This window comes from Oxyura jamaicensis, chromosome 7, assembly GCF_011077185.1.
Source record: "Oxyura jamaicensis isolate SHBP4307 breed ruddy duck chromosome 7, BPBGC_Ojam_1.0, whole genome shotgun sequence".
NCBI lineage: Eukaryota > Metazoa > Chordata > Aves > Anseriformes > Anatidae > Oxyura > Oxyura jamaicensis.
The window spans coordinates 15,335,488-15,352,425 of NC_048899.1; the positions used below are offsets into that span (position 1 = coordinate 15,335,488).

At 40.3% G+C, this 16,938-nt stretch overlaps 2 protein-coding genes, 1 long non-coding RNA gene and 2 other non-coding genes across 5 annotated transcripts in view; 3 read left to right on the forward strand and 2 right to left on the reverse strand.

Moving 5' to 3' along the window:
* The first annotated feature begins 362 nt into the window (after nucleotides 1–362).
* EEF1B2 (eukaryotic translation elongation factor 1 beta 2) lies at nucleotides 363–4,089 on the forward strand. The gene is made up of 6 exons (XM_035331859.1): nucleotides 363–511; nucleotides 719–841; nucleotides 2,068–2,191; nucleotides 2,554–2,620; nucleotides 3,354–3,479; nucleotides 3,901–4,089. Exons 1-6 carry the CDS (start codon nucleotides 432–434, stop codon nucleotides 4,053–4,055), a joined length of 675 nt encoding a protein of 224 aa, XP_035187750.1. The 5' UTR covers nucleotides 363–431; the 3' UTR covers nucleotides 4,056–4,089.
* Nucleotides 2,401–2,479, forward strand: LOC118170362. The gene has a single exon (XR_004752679.1). It is a non-coding gene; the product is annotated as a small nucleolar RNA SNORD51 (small nucleolar RNA).
* LOC118170363 lies at nucleotides 3,006–3,139 on the forward strand. Its single transcript, XR_004752680.1, has one exon. It is a non-coding gene; the product is annotated as a small nucleolar RNA SNORA41 (small nucleolar RNA).
* A 1,816-nt stretch (nucleotides 4,090–5,905) lies between the features above and the next one.
* Nucleotides 5,906–16,938, reverse strand: part of LOC118169990 — an 18,580-nt gene continuing 7,547 nt past the window's right edge. The window contains exons 2-3 of the long non-coding RNA XR_004752416.1: nucleotides 16,184–16,195; nucleotides 5,906–6,723 (exon numbers count right to left, since the gene is read on the reverse strand). This is a non-coding gene — a long non-coding RNA (uncharacterized LOC118169990). The remainder of the gene's footprint in view (nucleotides 6,724–16,183; nucleotides 16,196–16,938) is intronic.
* GPR1 (G protein-coupled receptor 1) overlaps nucleotides 5,906–16,938 on the reverse strand; it is a 16,704-nt gene continuing 5,671 nt past the window's right edge. Inside the window, exon 4 of the mRNA XM_035331858.1 lies at nucleotides 5,906–8,625. Within this exon, the coding sequence (XP_035187749.1) occupies nucleotides 7,557–8,609 (1,053 nt within the window). The 5' untranslated portion in view covers nucleotides 8,610–8,625 and the 3' untranslated portion in view covers nucleotides 5,906–7,556. The remainder of the gene's footprint in view (nucleotides 8,626–16,938) is intronic.

Here is a 16,938-nt window from a genome sequence, read left to right on the forward strand (position 1 = left end):
CGGAGCCGGCGGCTTCGAGTATTTCCGCCGCCCCCACCGAGCCCTCTCGGCCGCCGTCACGCATGCGCGCGCCGCCTTTGGTCATGTTCGCCCCCTTCCGCTGCCGCCGGGGAGGTGGGGGGGAGGGGAGCAGGACGTGGAAAGGTAAATTTCTTGTTTAAGTCCGCAAAGCGCCCCGGGCCCGCCCGTAGCGTTAAGCTCCTCGCTGCGATCCCCCCTCCCCTCTGAGGCTCAGCCCCTGCGCGCCCCGCGCCACGGCGGCGCAAACCCCGCCAGGGACTCTTTCGCCGTCCCTCCGTGCGGAAGGATACGCGCGCTTTCGATATGGCGGTGGGATATCCGATGCTATATAAGGCGGGCGCAGAGAGCGCCGGGCCTCTTTGCGTGGCGGCAGGGCGGAGGGTGCGGGTGTGGGCCGCGCCGCTGCCGCCATGGGCTTCGGGGACCTCAAGTCCGCCGCCGGCCTCCGGGTCCTCAACGATTTCTTGGCCGACAAGAGCTACATCGAGGGGTGAGGGCGGCCGGGGATTCTGCTGGCCTGGCGGGGACCCGGGGGGCCTCGAGCCGCGGGGGGGCGCTGGGACGGCGGGCCTCTGCTGCGCGGCCTGCTGGCTGCTCGGCTGCACCGGCGCCGTCCTGCCGGCGGCCAGCGGCTGGTGTTGGCCGTCCTCCGGCGTGCCGTGAAGGAGAGGGGCTAACTGCGGCTTCTTTTCCGCAGGTATGTTCCATCCCAGGCCGACATAGCCGTCTTTGAAGCCATTGGTGCCCCGCCTCCCGCAGAACTGTACCATGCCCTTCGGTGGTATAACCACATTAAGTCGTATGAAAAGCAAAAGGCAAGGTATGGTTAAAGCAGGAAACGAATCCGTGTACAACCAGGCCTAGGAAGCGTTGCATTTGTTTTTAAGAGGTTACGCAAAATGCATTTTTTGCCAGTACCACGTGGGTTCTGCTAGCATTGGAGCAAGAACAGCATAGCAGACCTTTTCTGTCAGTATGTTACACGGGTCACCTCGAATTTCAGGAAGCTGAATCTGCCTTTGAACGCTTGCTGACACTTTCAGTTTCTGAGACTTGCAGTTTTAGAAAGGCTTGAGTTGTGTTGCTGCCTATTACAGAGATAACTGCTAAAAGCTGAAATTTCTTACTAGTAATCTCCCCTGGGTCTGAAGAACAAGTAGACGACAAAGCATTTTTTAAATCCCAGAAAATTAAACTAAATCAAAGATTTGCAATGCAGAAGCCCATATGAAGAAGGGAAACTATAAAAGCAAATGTTATCTTTTCTCTTTTTTAGTGATTATAGTGTTCATGAAAGGTGCTGTATTGACATCCATGGAGACTGCAGGCCTCTCTATAAAGGTACAGCATAGGTAGTGTCAGTTGCTACACTGCCTCCTTTATGTGCCTCAGTCCTGTTGTTGAGGGAGTTTTGTAAAGTTGGGTAGCTCAATCACCAATGGATTTTTGAAGCTCTCTTAACTCTAAATGGGACTGAAATTATAAAGTTGCTTGGAAAAGTCCATGCAATGGAAAACACCGCAAGTTATTGAAAACTAAAGCTAGTTTTACAGCATTTGTAACAACAGTTCACATTGACAGGCTTAGAATGAGACTACAACACTTTGAGCTGTAGGAGATTAATTCATGGGATTTTGGTTCCACATATGCTGTCAACGTGCTAACTGTTACTGTTGACTTTTTAAAATGAAAATATTTTTAGGTAAAGAACATAACTTTCTACGGAGAATACATAGCAGATAAATTATTCCATTACAAAAGGTTTCTCTATCCATGCACTCACACAGGGCAGCAGAATTGCGCAGGATCCATCACTGCGTAGACTAGCAATATTTTGACTATAGGATTTGCTGTAGTTTCAACTAGTGTGTTTTCAGGAGTATTGGCAATTATTTTTGGGGAATTTCTGTTTTCAAGAAGCAGAATTAATGTGTTTTTAGTTCTTACCGTGTTTTTGCTATGAATGTGCTTGTAGGTTCACTGATAAATGGGTAGTATTTGAACTGACATGTGAGAAGCTTCTTAACACCTGCTGTTTTCCTTCAGTTTGCCAGGAGTAAAGAAGGCTTTGGGGAAATACGGTCCTGCTGATGTTGAGGACACAACAGGTGCAGCCACAGACAGCAAAGATGATGATGACATTGATCTTTTTGGATCTGATGATGAAGAGGTAGTGGTGACTTGTGTTCTTTTATTTTTAAATAATTTCCTGGATATGCAAATTCTTGCCTTACTAGTTTTGGTCACTGTAATTTGTGACCTTGAAAACAGATCCTGCTCAGGATCCTCAAATTCATCTGTCTTTGTATAATATAGAAGTTTGAAAAATAAAAAATCTGGGTTAGAAGGGAATGTGTTGTGATGGAATGAAATGTTTGACTGGTTACATGATGAATAAAACAAAATCACCATCTTTCGGCTGACAGTTGTGATGATTTGTTTTTTTCCTGAGTAGATGCCAGTCAATCTGGGAGTGATTTAAAGATCCAGGGTTTTGGTGCTTGTCTATGATTCTGTATTTCTCTTTATCAGGAAAGTGAAGAAGCAAAGAAACTGAGGGAAGAACGTCTGGCCCAATATGAATCGAAGAAATCCAAAAGTATGTCTGAAGAACTCTAACTCTTTATGTTGGGGTTAGTTTTTATGCATTTGAACAGGATGGCTAAAAACATCAGTTGTAATAGATAAACTTGACTGTAGTGAGACAAAAATAATTGGCTTTACTGGAGTTGTCTGTGAGCTTTTCCTTTCCCATAGCAAATCACTGAACCTTAGCATATTTTTGTCCTGCCTATTATACTTCTGATTGTCTTACCAAGAGGCTGAGCTTTCTCTACAAAAAGAGAACCCTAGGATTTTCACTGATTACAATGGACATAGAACTGGTATAAAATATGTCTGTATGGGAGTCTCTGCAGGTTGCTGTAAGAAAGCTGGTTAGTAGTTACTGAGTTTTTAAAGGAAAAGGCTATAAGATGCAAATCCTCCACAGTTACTGGTCTGAAACTGTTTGGTACTGTAGCAGTTGCAGTATTCCCTCTGTGGAAAATAAACTGTTACCTAGTATTAAGTTCCTTCTCAGATTCTCTGAGAAGGACTTCCTATGTAACAAACAGTGCTAGCTTACTAATGTTTGAGTATTTCTTAAAAACATACACCCACATCTTAAACATTGGGATATGCATGTATAAGTTCCCCTTAAATGTATGTTGGTGCAGGAGGCCTGCCTGATAAAACAGGAAAAGTTAGTCTTCTAAAGCTAGTTTTGCGAGTATATTCATGAGTTTTTAGAAATTTCCTTGCTGTTGATGGTGATTTTCTTTTTTCCCCAGAGCCAGCCGTTGTTGCCAAATCATCAATCTTGCTTGATGTGAAACCCTGGGATGATGAGACAGACATGGCCAAACTAGAGGAGTGTGTTCGAAGTATTCAAGCAGATGGCTTGGTCTGGGGATCTTGTAAGTAGGACAAAATTCAATACGGGGGAGGGAGATAGTGTGGTTTGTTATTCTACTGTACAAATAGGTAGCATTGTGGTCACTGTTTGCCAATCTGTGAAAATGCAGGTAGTTAAAACAGTGAATGAATTGCCATACTACCGTATGTGTAGCACGAGCTGTGCAAGTGTGGTGTTTGAACTAGCACCCTCCAAATAGCAAACTGATGTTTCTCTGCAGATTCTCACTTAAGTGATAATACAAATGGGATAGTCAAAAAAGTGTAGTAGTGCAGCAGCCAGGTTAAGATTCAAATACTAACTACACCTTTTGAAGCAGCTTGTGATGAGTGCTATTAGCCAATTAAATCTTTGGTTTGCAATTTAAGTTCTACCAATCAAAGAGTATTAAATGATTTTTTTTGTTTGTTTGTTTTTTTCAGCCAAGCTCGTACCAGTTGGCTACGGTATCAAAAAGCTTCAGATTCAATGTGTTGTTGAAGATGATAAGGTTGGAACAGATATGCTGGAAGAAAGAATAACTGCTTTTGAAGATTATGTACAATCCATGGATGTAGCTGCTTTCAATAAGATTTAAGTGATATATCTAGAATAAACGTAATTGCAAAAACTGGGCTATCTGTGGTTAATTCAAAATCATAGAACCATATAAAGCTTTGTGTTGGGAGGGACCTTAGAGATATCTAAATTCCAACCCACTGCCATGGGCAGGGACACCTTCCACTATAGCAGGCTGCCCAAAGCCTTGAACACTTCTAGGGATGAGGCATCCACAGCTTCTCTGGGGAAACTGTTCCCGTGCCTCACCACTCTTCATAGTAAAGAGTTTCTTCCTAATATCTAATCTAAATCTATCTTCTTTTAGTAATCCAGATGGTTAACATAAAACTTGGTTGACGGGTAAAGTAGAAGGTAAAATTGAATTTCAAGATTGCTCCAGCACCATAGTACCCTAAACCAAGAGTAGAGGAAATAGGAAGCTCATGTTCACCATTAATCTGGACTGAACTTTTATTTAGCACTTTAAACAGGAGTATAAATTTTGTTTCAAAACTTTGGTGAATAACCAAATAGTTGTATGGTGGGTCTTTTAAAAATAAAAATAAAAATTTAGCTTTCACTAAGGGAAGTCTGTTGTGTGGACTTGGGACTTCTTTGCTCTGAAGTTTTTTTTTTTTTTTTTAAATCAATTATTTCAAAGTTTGCATAATTTTCAGGGCTTCTTAATTAGTACAGCAAATAATGGTGTTGATAAAAAGGTGATAACTTCCTGTTTTCATATTCCAAGGTCCTGGTGCATCTGCACCTCACATTGCAGACAAGCACTTGGTTAGCCTGAGGAGCAGGGCTGTGATCCGTGGAAGGTGCTACTAACTTACTGGCGACTAGGGGGCAGCGCATCCCTTCCAGAAGCCCTCCCGAGAGCACTGGCTGTCCAACCCCACAACGTGCTTGAGTGAGGATTAAGTGGGTACAATAAATTATATGCTACAGCAACTGCAGGTGGATTGTGGTTAGATTTATAGACTAATTTTGCTTAAAACAGTGTTGCAAGCTGTCCATCTGACCTACACTGGAATCCTTCATGCATGCTACACAAGTGCAGGTACAAACTCCAGCTGGTGGGCATTTGTTTGTGATTTCCTTTTTTTCTGAAGGCAGAAGTAAACTTGCTGCATGGGAACAACAGAAAGCTTGAGAACATGGTCTCCCCAGTTACAAAACAGACAAGTAGGCAAGAATGCATTATTCCCGAATGACTGACTGGTTATGGGTCCATTTCCTATTAATTTTTTTCCCTGCAGTATTTTGCAGCATAATTTGATAGTTTTCCTTCCTTTGGCTTTTTTCCCCATTGTAGAATTTTGAATGAGCATTTCTCAGTCCAAGTGGTGTGGGAGAATAATTGGCGTTTTTTGGTTATTCTTTGTAAGCAGAAACCTAGAATGCTATCTGCTTTGTTCCATTACTCTTGCAGAAATTATTTTGGAGATAATTCTGTAACTGATCTTGGTGTGAATGAGGTAGTATTTACACTGCAAAGATGTTAATCCATTTATTTCCTATAGATGGGGTTGACCTTGGCTTTACTGAATTCTGTTCTCTGTCTGTCTACTCTAGGGGAGGCTTTTGCTCACGGTGGTGGTTAATCTTCTCACTGTAGTTTTTACCCAAGGAGCTGGTCCTAGCAAAGCATTGTGAAACATTTTCTGACTGTTCTCCCATTTGAAAATCAAGCTTTTCTCTGTATATCTTGGTATCTGTGCTCATGTGGCTGACATGCAAGAAGAAAACTGAAATAAACCTTAATTCCTTCAGTAGAAAAGGTCAGGGTTTGATTTCATCTTCTAAAAATGTTGGGAAGGTGCAGTTCTAAGAGTGGACAGTCACTGCAAATCGCTGCTGAGAAAAGTAATGAACACGTTCTTTGGAAACAACAATTTTATTACTCCACTTGGAGTACAGTCAGGAAAGGAGTACTAACACATCATTCTTAGAAAGATGTCAGGGAATATGTGAAGAAAAACTCCAAGCGGTTGATGTAGGCACATTCAGCTGCATGGTACCAAAACATGATGATGAGTCGCTATGTACCAGGCAGTGAATGACTCACAGGGAAGAATGCTGCTTACCAACTTTCCAGCCCAAAGTTAAACACATTGAAATTCCACTGATCCTGCCTCATTCTCCCAAATTCAGACCAGAGCCCAAAGAAACAGTTACAGACCACAATCAGACAGTTTCTATTTGTACAGCTACCAATTCTGGATGTGCTCATCCATGCACATATATATGCTTTTGTATAAAATATATTCACATATAAGACCTCATTTAAAGTATGAATGCTACTTATGTGTGTTGGCATGTAGATTATCTGAAAGGCAGTTTTACTCTAGATACTTAGGTCAGTAACAAGGAAAAACTAGTTTGCATTTACCAAAAGCTTTATGCTTTTACTTTTAGCAGAGTTTTATCCTATGTACAGCTTCTTAGTTAAGTGGTATTGCCTCAGAAATTGGTTCACTCAGCATGTATATTTTCATTGGTGCATGTGTGATTCTACAGCAGGCAACAGGTTGGAATAGGATATAATACAACTCGGACTGCTGCCTCTTTCTTACGGGAGCAGACAGATTACAGACTTGTCAAATAATATTGTTGCATTCACTTAACATCACTGAATTCAATTCACTGATTTTTTTTTTTTTTTTAGAAAATTACCATTAAGACAAAATGTTATACAACTTCTTAAATTTTGTTTGCAAGACCAGCAGAGAGCAACTAATAATTGTAAACCTCTCTAAACCTGAAAGTTTAGAAAAAGAACATTTGATAGGGACATCTCAAATTCTTTGGGAACCATTTCTACTAACTGCACATTTCAAGTGAGCCAAAATCCTACATGAAACAGTTACTCAGTATTTTGTACCCAACCAGTATTAAGAGCACAAGAATAAGGGACCAGAAACCACAGCCTCCTGGTATAGCTTTGAGTATAAGACAAAGAACAATGGGAGAAAACATTTTATTTCTATGTTTCCCTTGACAACAGAAGGCAGCAAGTTAGTCTTCTCTGTCCTGGGACACTGCTCTGATTGCAGAGCGGAGCTACTGACAACTTCACTAGGCTGGGATGTAGCCAGGTGGTTCGTACTTTAAACAACACTTGATAATCGAGACACAAGCCACTGATGTATGGCCATGACCTCTTGGAGGAGGATGCCTAGATCAAAAGTGTTATCAGTGAGGATCAGGGGAATATTTTTGTGTGTTATTTTAATATCAATAAGCTATAGAACCACAACACAACAGGACTATAACAATATTCCTGATCAAAAACCCAGTTCAAGCAATTCCACTTACGCTGACAACTTTCAGTTCAGGGTGTCCGCATTGCAACCACACCACACCCAAATGATGTGTCCTTTAAAAACGTTTAAAGGAAAGCAGCAAGCACAGTTAAGCCAGCTGTTTATATAAAACCATTTTTGCAAAGATGCACATCTGACTGGCAGATGTGAAGTCAACTACACCTCCAAATCTGTCAGCTATTTCAGAGAAGGATGGTGACAAGCTGTCACTGAGCAGTTTCGCAATAGTGCACAGGTGCATGGGTGTTGTCTGAGCTCCACAGCTGCTCGCTGACAGTTCCTGAGCGGCTCACCTCCCACAGTGCCAATTTTAGCACCTCAGAGACTGTTGTCTTGACCTGGGCCTGGAACTTCTTGCTGATGAGAACATAGAGGATTGGATTGAGGCAACTATTGATGAAAGCAAGACCAGTGGAGAGGGGAATGCCATCCTGCAATAAGTCGTGCAAGTTTTCATCATGGTGAGCAGAAAGCTCCACAATGCTGAATATGTGATATGGTGTCCAGCAAAGAAAGAAAGCTACAACTACAGCAATAATGGTCCAGAAAAGCCTGCTCGAAGTCAAGACAGTTCTCTTCTTCACTTTAACAATCAGCAACGAGTAGCAAATGACCATGGTCACTAGAGGAAAGAGGTAACCAAATACAAGCCTCACCCAAATTAGAATGTGATGTCTCAGCATAACGAGTTCTCTATCATGCACGTGGAAGTTGTTGTAGCAAATAGTGACATTGTTGAGAACTGTAGCTGTGTCTCTAAAGTATAAGGCAGGGCCACCAATAACTGCAGCCGATATCCAAATGATCCCACTGAGAATGAGGGTGTTCCTTATAGTCCGATACTTGTAGGAAAAAACTGGGTGGACTAGGCGGATGTAGCGGTCAAGGCTGATGAATGTCAGGAAGAAAACACTGGCAAACATATTAAGTAGTGCAATGAATGAGTTCATTTTACACAGCCACTTCCCAAAAGGCCAGTGGAAGCCCATTGCTACGTACGTGATATAAAGGGGCAAAAAGAGAACAAAAATGAAATCTGCAATGGCCAGATTGAGGAACCAGAGTGTGGAGACCGATTTATCCCACTTGAAGCCCATAAACCAGATGACAATGGCATTACCTGGGACTCCCAAAAGAAATGCCACACTGTAAAAGGAAAGGGAAATCATATGGGCAATGCTGAGGGTGGACTGGGGTGATTCTTCTTCCTCAGGCAGGTCATAAAAATAAGAGTAGTTCTCAAAATCTTCAAATGTCATGTTGCACAGCTGCTTTCTGGAGGAGAAAAGAAATAGAACAATCAAAGGAGAACTGTCCTATTGCATTGTAAATAATAACCTGCAATTCCTTTGAGCTCAGTTTCACGTACCTATCACTCCTTAGCTGTCAACTGCTAGTACAAAGCTTGTGGAATATCCTGGCTGCAGACATTACAAAAAATACTCAAATACAAGTATCACTTGAAGTCTTCAGGAATTGTTTTCCTTGCATTCACTTCTTAAGAGGGTGCTGACCACAATATCACTGGCAGATTTCTGTGAGACCAGCTGCAAAGTTTTACTGCAAGTGTGATTTGTATAATTTTCTAGTTGAGTTTGGTATTTTACTGTTCTGATCCTGTTTGAAACAAGTTTTATGGATAGTATCTTTGCCAGAAATCAGAAAAGCACCAGGAATCTACATAGGTGAAAAAATGCCAGAAAGAATTTTTTTTTTTTTTTTTTATTGACGTCCATCCCCACACAGTTAAAATAACAGTTAAAATATAGACACCGTTTTCTCCAGCAACTGAAGGTTCATAGGTTTATTCCTGTCTATCATGTATCTGTCTTTGTATCAAGGAGCACTGATTCTCAGACCCAGTCAAGGTGTTAGATTCCCTAGGGCTGGGTGCTGTTCTTGTCACCTAGTAGTGTTGCTGACTTCAGGATGACTTATTTGGGACGCAGCCCAGTTATAATATAGCAAACGATGTAGAGAAGGAAACATAAGGAATGCATTTAAGGGCAATGCATACCACTGTGGTACTCTTCCATTATGATGAAAGAAAAGTTTCTTTGGAGAATAACACCCTGTAAGAGCTATAGCTGGAAATGTGATGTGATGTTTAGTTTGTGTATTTTACTGATCTATTTAAGACAAAGACAGACAGACGGTCTCTGTTTTCTTCTGTTGCAAAGCTTCTGGAACTTACAAGTACAACACAATTTTTCAAATAGGAATTTTCCTCTAAAAACAGAGCAGAAGAGTGTAGGAGGGCAAAGAGTGTTAAAAAGGAAAATACAAACCACCAGTAAAATCAAGAAGAGAGAAGAAAAAAAAAAAAAAAAAGACAGGAAAACATCAAACAATGGTTGAACAGGAAAAAGCACTTAGAAGTTCTGTATTCATTCTACAGCATAGATAAAGAATAGCACAGATGACAACAGTCTGACAAAAGTATCTGCTGTACTCAAAAGAAATATTCTGCTAAATTCTGTTTTCATTTAAAGCTGTGTTGTTTGACTGGACTCAGCTGCACTGAGAGCAGGATATGACCAACCCATTGGCTGTACGATGGATAAGTTCAGTGGTACATTTCTGAGCACTAGCTCCATTCTGAAACAGAGATTCAGCCTGCACTTTTGGAACCCAGCTCTGCATTCCTGTAATTCCATTAATTTTAGTATGCTAAAGGACAACAGGAGCAGGATGTTGGGAGTGTGCTGCCTGCAGAAGCACATCTGCAAGTTTGTATTCATGTATATAACTTTCCTCCAAGAAAGTAGTTTGCTTACTTTGGAAGGATTACTCATATAAGCTACATATGTGTACATGCATTGGTAGGATTAGATTTCTTATTTGTAAATGGATGGAACAAGGTTAAAAATAAATATAAAAATTGTGTATTTGTATATCTCTTAAAAATGTAATAAAAGTCAATACAGTCTGTTCTATCAAGAGGCTATGATAACATTTGCCCTTTGCAATTTACATCAGGCTGGAGGAATGTTATTTGGTTTGCTGTCCTGATAAAATGAACTTTACTAGCCTGCATTTATGTAATTACTTGCCCCATGGGGATAGATTCTGCATCAAATACTGGTACCACCCTTTTGAGTAATTTTTTTCAAACAGCATAACTTCTGAGAAATAGTATAAACAAGAAGCAGTACCATTAACATCTGGAACAACACTATATTTGGACAGCTTCAGAGGACACTGAGATTAATAATCCAATTTTTAAGGGTCTTTGCCTGCATACAGATTTATACCTTCAAACTGAATTTATTCAATTAAATAAATCAATGCATTTTTTCAGTTTCTTGCTGATTAGAATCCTGTATCCTAGTCACTAATCAGGTTTGCTTCTAAATTTCTCAAGAGCTGGCACAATGCAACAATACTAGGATTCAAGCATTTCCTCCACATATGTGTAACCCCAAAACTTTTCTTCCCCCCCAACAGTGCTAACAATAATGACAATAACAATTGTTTGCCTGCCACCCAACAACATTCCTTTAATATTTAGAATTTCCAAAGATGATGTATAGCAGGAGAAAGAAAACATTGGATAACATTGCTCCCGAGGTACAGATACTGAGACCAGACTTTATGGCTAAGGCTTGGCAAAAATTGCCAATTACACTTGCAAAGTCCAGAAACTTCTACATTTAACACATACACAAAGCACTCCTACGACAAGATTCATCACGTTAGGCGCTGGTCTGGAAAAGATATGCCGTAGGGGATATTATTCAGTGGAGCTATGTTGGTTTACTGCAGTAAGGACATGGATTTCTTTTCTTCTGGGCTGTTAGCCATCATTTAACAGGGACGTTTTTGTATTACACATAGTCCCAAATACGAGCTTATTTATTAACAAACATTTAGAAGTACAGTTGTCTTGCAATTCAAGTCCAGATCTTGAAAGTGAAGAAATTTAATTATATTCCTTATTTTGCTTCTTATTTCCTGCATGATCTTTGGCCTTATTTCCAGGCTGGGAAGACACTCTGATGAACCTGTCTGCAAACTGAGGTCCAGCAGAGAAAACAGACTTTTTGCAAACGGTTCCCATTTGGCTTTCAGGCCTACTGCTAGAAAGTGTAAGGGAGATGATGCAGTTCACTGTCTCAGTCCCTGATGGTCCAGGGTTGTAAAAAGGGGCCAAGGTAGGAAAATATTTTTCAATAAACAGGAAAGTGTGGTCAGAGGCCAGGCAGTAGGATTTGGGGGCAGCTACAGGTTACAGAACAGTGCTGTATTGCATTTGTATGAATATAACCAACTTTAGACTTCATCCTGTCTTCTTTTTAAATACACAGTCTGTGTAAAATGTATGCTTAGCAGTTGTACTTTGACTGGAGTCTTTTCCTGTTTGCTGAGGTTACAAGCAGTTCTGAAAACTGAGCCTCAGTTGCCTTGGCTCAGTTGCTTAATTATGAATATAGTTGTTTAATTTCAAGTAAATAGGTTTCAGAATGTTTGACCAGGAGGTTTCATTTCCTGTCCTCTTTGGTAAAATTGAAATTAATTACTAAACGACTTCATAGGAATATGTAAGAAATATCCCTGCCCCACCCCTGGAAGTGTTCAAGACCAGGTTGGATAAGGCTCTGGTGGCGTCCCTGCCCATGGCAGGGGGAGTGGAACTGGATGATCTTTAAGGTCCCTTCCAACCCAACCCTATGATTCCATGAATATCACAGGCTGGCGCTCAGTGCTAGTGCTTTTTAGATCCTAGGACAGAATGGCCTAAAGAAACACACCTTATTAATAAATATATCTAAAATATAAGGTCGTCGTACTGCTGAGAAGAGATTTTACTACATGCCTTTCTTTACTAATGCCTTTCTGTACATTTCAGTGTGGGAATCCAGAATCAGATCTCAATTGACAGATTCACAGCTTTTTAATTGCAAGTACCTGGAGTTTTTCTCTGCAACAATTATAGTCTTTTAGAAAGTTGAGCCATAATGACAACTCAGACAAATGACTGAAACTGCTTATAACAAAACATCTTTTGTCACAGTAAGAATGGCCTTGCAGTTATGACATGGGACCAGGGCTATCTATGGCCTCTATTCCTGGCTATGCCACATGTATCCTGTTTGACCAGGGGAAGTCTTTTGACCTCTCCGTGCCTCAGCCTTGAGGTCAGTGGAATGGCTTTGGAATGAAATTAGAATGGGTTTTCAGTCTAAAATAGAAGAAGACAAACAAAACAGTTGCAATTTCCTTTCACCTCACTCAATGTAAAGTCTTCCTGGAGGTTCAAAGTTCTCTGGGCACCATGCAAGTTAGGGTTATGGCACATGTTTGGGCTGCAGCCCATGCAGCCTCTACCTCACATTTGGCCCTTATTATTTTAGACATTTACAGAGCAGTCCAAGGGAAGAACGTATTTGTTGTCTGTGTTAGTTAAAAGTTAACACAAATATTTGAGTGGCAGTCTCTAAATCTATTTGTTCAGTGTGATGAACAGTGTTTGGAGCCTTTGGGCAGCTAAACTGATTTCACAGGTCACAATGGTGGACCCTAACTGAATAGGAAAATTATGGAACATGGAGTTGGCTGTCTCAGTAGTTAATTTCAGAGGGCATATAATGTACAATTCCTCCTTTTAACATCTTCATGAATAATTCTGAGCATATCACATTCCACATGTATGATCTATGGCTAAAGGAAAGCTCGTTCGATTGACTCACTTCAGCATTTGCCATTTGCACAAGTCGGATGTTGGAGAACAACTAACTTTTCAAAAGGTCACCCAAAGCCTGCTTGTCATGCTGTGTCTCAGAAAGTTCATCTGGATATTGAATTCATTTGAGAGCCCTCAGAAGAAAAATCTTGGAACTTTTGCGGTGCTAAATTTTGAATGTATGTAGCTTCAAAAACATAAACTACTGGGTGAATTTCATGTATATCTGTGAAGTTCAAAACACAGATGGCTGAGCAAGCTTGTTAGATGTATATATGTATTTCTGGAAAGTATTCTACAAACACATAAAATTCTAAAACTCATGGGGAATACTGATGAGATTACAAACTGTCAGACTCCTATGTATGTATTTCTCTCTCAACGGCACAAAACCAAGTTGACTGTTTGCCCCCATGTAGAAACATTCTTATAGCAAGAAGCGCCTAGTACGCCCATACTACTAAATTAAATCATAGCTATGCTATAATTAAGCCTAAAGCTAACCCTGCAGACAAAACTACTAGGGAACTGGCATTTTAATCTAGTTTAGAAAAAAAAAAAAAAAAAAAAAAAAGGCAGAATCAGAGCTTGTGTGCAGGTTTCTCTTCCACAAAAATGCTCAATTGTTCTAATGGTCAGTACGCATATGGTAACAAAACGACTTTGTAAGCTGTTCTGAATTCAACAACTAGAATGGATCATGATAGATATGATATGTGATTCAACACCTTTTCAAGACACAATATAGATGTATTTGTTCTAGCAGACAAGACAAGAATGCAAATAACCATCATTCACCGTTATGTCTCTCAGTGAAGCAGTGCTAGAAATGCATATGCAATGTGCTAGCTAGGTATCTCCTAGTGTATGCCAAAAGAAACTGTCTTTGAACAAGGCTAAACATGACCTTATTAGTCAAAACACACCACTTCATCTGTGGTATTGAAGTCACCAGGCCAGATAATAGCCTCATAACATTTTACACAGACAAAGTGAGTGTTAGAGCAGGATTAAAAAACTCTCATAGAGCAGACACAGTTAATACCAGTAAAGCAATGATTACAGACCGGGATTTTTGCTGCCACGGAAATGTTAAACAACAAATGGAAAACACAACTTCATATCTAAATAATGCTGCTGTAATAGGAAAAATATCTACTGTAGGTCTGGCCTGAATATAACAAACCATCCAGACAACTGCTACAATTGAGCAGCTTACAATTTCCACAATCAGGTAACTCAAATGCCTAGAATGAGCAACTGCATTTGGTAAAAAAGTGATTTATTTTCATGTAGATCCCAAGCACCAAGATTTTCCATCCCCAAAGAAAATATAGAAACTCCAATGTCCTTGGGATATGCACTGGGGGGGACAGGGGGAACACAGGACCTGGTAACCATGTAGTTGGCACTCTCTCCTGCTCTCATTTTTTTTTTCTGTTAATACAGCTAAAAGTACAAATATCTCTCTTAGCAACCTTTTGAGCGTAAGGGGTTGCTGTAATCTCTGCAAGTCCATGATGTAACCATAACAAATTACAAAGTAAAAACAGAAGTTTAGAGAAACAGTTCCCCTTGAGATTTAAAATATGGTCTTATATCCTATATGTCAGTACTGACAAAGTATTTACATAACCAGTCATCCAGTCATAACACCTAAGCATTCTCAGGCTGTAGTGAAACTGCACTCATATGGAAGTATCATTGGTCTGGTTTACAGACAAACAAGGTTGAGAATGACCTACAGGAAGTATCTGATCAAACCAGATGCTAAACCTAGAATCCCTGCCTAGTTCCTGAACCACAGTCCAACCCTCCTTTCTTAAACATCACACTGTTCCCTCACTCATGATGAAGTAGAGAAACCACAGCTTCACCTCTGGGAAACCTTCATCCTCCTGAAAAAAGGCCATGCCCTGTGCTGGTGGGAGCCAGCACCCATCTGGACAGCCCTGCAGATTCTGGTTCACTTTTTCTACCCTGAAAAGGAACCTGAACTTCCGCCACTTGTCTCTCATATGTATTAAATTGACTCTGCAAGTCCACAATAAAGCTCAGAGCCACTCAGCACACCCCAGATGACTAAGCCCAGCAGGGACACCAGATACTGTAGTGGCTGTGTCCTCAGTATGTGGCATGTGCACACCAATGAGATATTGTTCCAGAGAAGTTTTGTATGTATCCTATTCCTCCCCAGATGTCATCAGTATTTTCTTTAGCTATAAGCCACCATAATAACTACATACGTAGAGTAACGGAGACACCCACTTTAATTTTTTTGAGGTGCCTCAGCTTCACAATGACTGGATTTCTAAGGTAATAAATGCTTGCATTTCTAATTGAGTATGACTTTTTATGTTCTTTATGTAAAGGTTATATGTAACTTTTACTTTGCAACTGTTGCATATGTTTGGAACAGAGGAAGATTTTGATTAGCTTTCCTATGATTATTATATAATCATGCAATTCTGAGCATGTTTTTTAAATGGTTGCATTCCTTCAGCAAACAAATGCATTAATCACGGTTCCCTCCTAACAGGAAATAACAAATGAGAACAGAGAATAAAGTGAAAAGTTCAGACTATGAACTGTTGTCTCAGCAGACTGATTAAGGCCAATTAAATGTATGTAAGACAACAGCCATTCTGAAGTTACAGAAGGGTGACAACAGGTCTCTTCAGAAAAATAAAAATAACCTTCTCCAGCAAGATACAAAACCTCTATCAAATAACATACAAACAACTTGCAATCTACTATACTTACAGTCCTTTTAACAAGAAGAATTAAGAGCTAGTCCCAGGAAAAATTAGTAACACAACTGATGAGATAATATACTTTATTTTGCCCTCGCAGTTAATATACGAGAATCACTGTGTCCAGGAGATTAAGGGTTGTTTATATCTGTTTCAGTGTACCTCTAATATTCATATAAAGATAATTCTTTTACTGACTTTAAGCTCAAGTCTAAAATAAGCGCGGCCCCTACTCTTGCAAAACTGAAAAAATCATATCAAAACAATTTCAAGAGGACTGGATTTTTATCTGTGCCCCAAATATGGCACAGGGAACACTCCCTAGAAGTGATAAGAACAGACAGTGCCTATGGCTTAGGAGCTTGGAAACACTGGTTTTACAGGCTCCCCAAATTACCTGTTCAAATCACTTCTATGTCATGTTGAATTTGATGCCACCAGATATGGTATAACGCCCTCCAGTAAGAATTTAGGACACCAACATGTTGCTCAGTTTTCTTAAATGGACAACAGTTCTTAATATTTCTGAAATGTCTCACTAGAATGATCTGATCTCTTTAAAAGAAGATCACCAGAATGAAGAAATGGGAATGCAGAAAATGGTATTACATTGATGCTTCAGGGCTTACTACTCACCATCTTCTTCTCTCTCTCTCTCTCTCTCACCTAGGTGGCTTCAAAAGTGAACAAAACTTGCTGTACCAGGCTCATACTTGCTGAAAGAGGCAAGTATTTCATGTCGGGAAAATACCCAAAGGCCCTAGCCTTTGAGATCAAAGCTTCAGAGCAAAGGTCTAGGCACAGTAAGCACATAATGAGAGAGAATTCCTGCCTTGTTTATAATTACATGAGAATAAACAGCCACGAGAATAACAGGGAATGGATCAGAAGCATCTTGCCCAAAGCCAAACAGTAAATTCAAACGTAGAGTTTGAGGCAGAATCTAGGCCTGGCCAGAAAAATGAAGAGGCAAATATATTTTGTGGATAAAGAGAAAAGGTGCTGGTTCTTCATATTTGTGTCTTATCACTCTTGAAATATATTCTCTGAGAAGTGTCAGAAAGTAAGATAGGAGAAGTCAGGAGAAATGTATTAGGGTAGGAAAGAAAGAAAGAAGGGAAGAAAGAAGGGAAGAAAGAAGGGAAGAAAGAA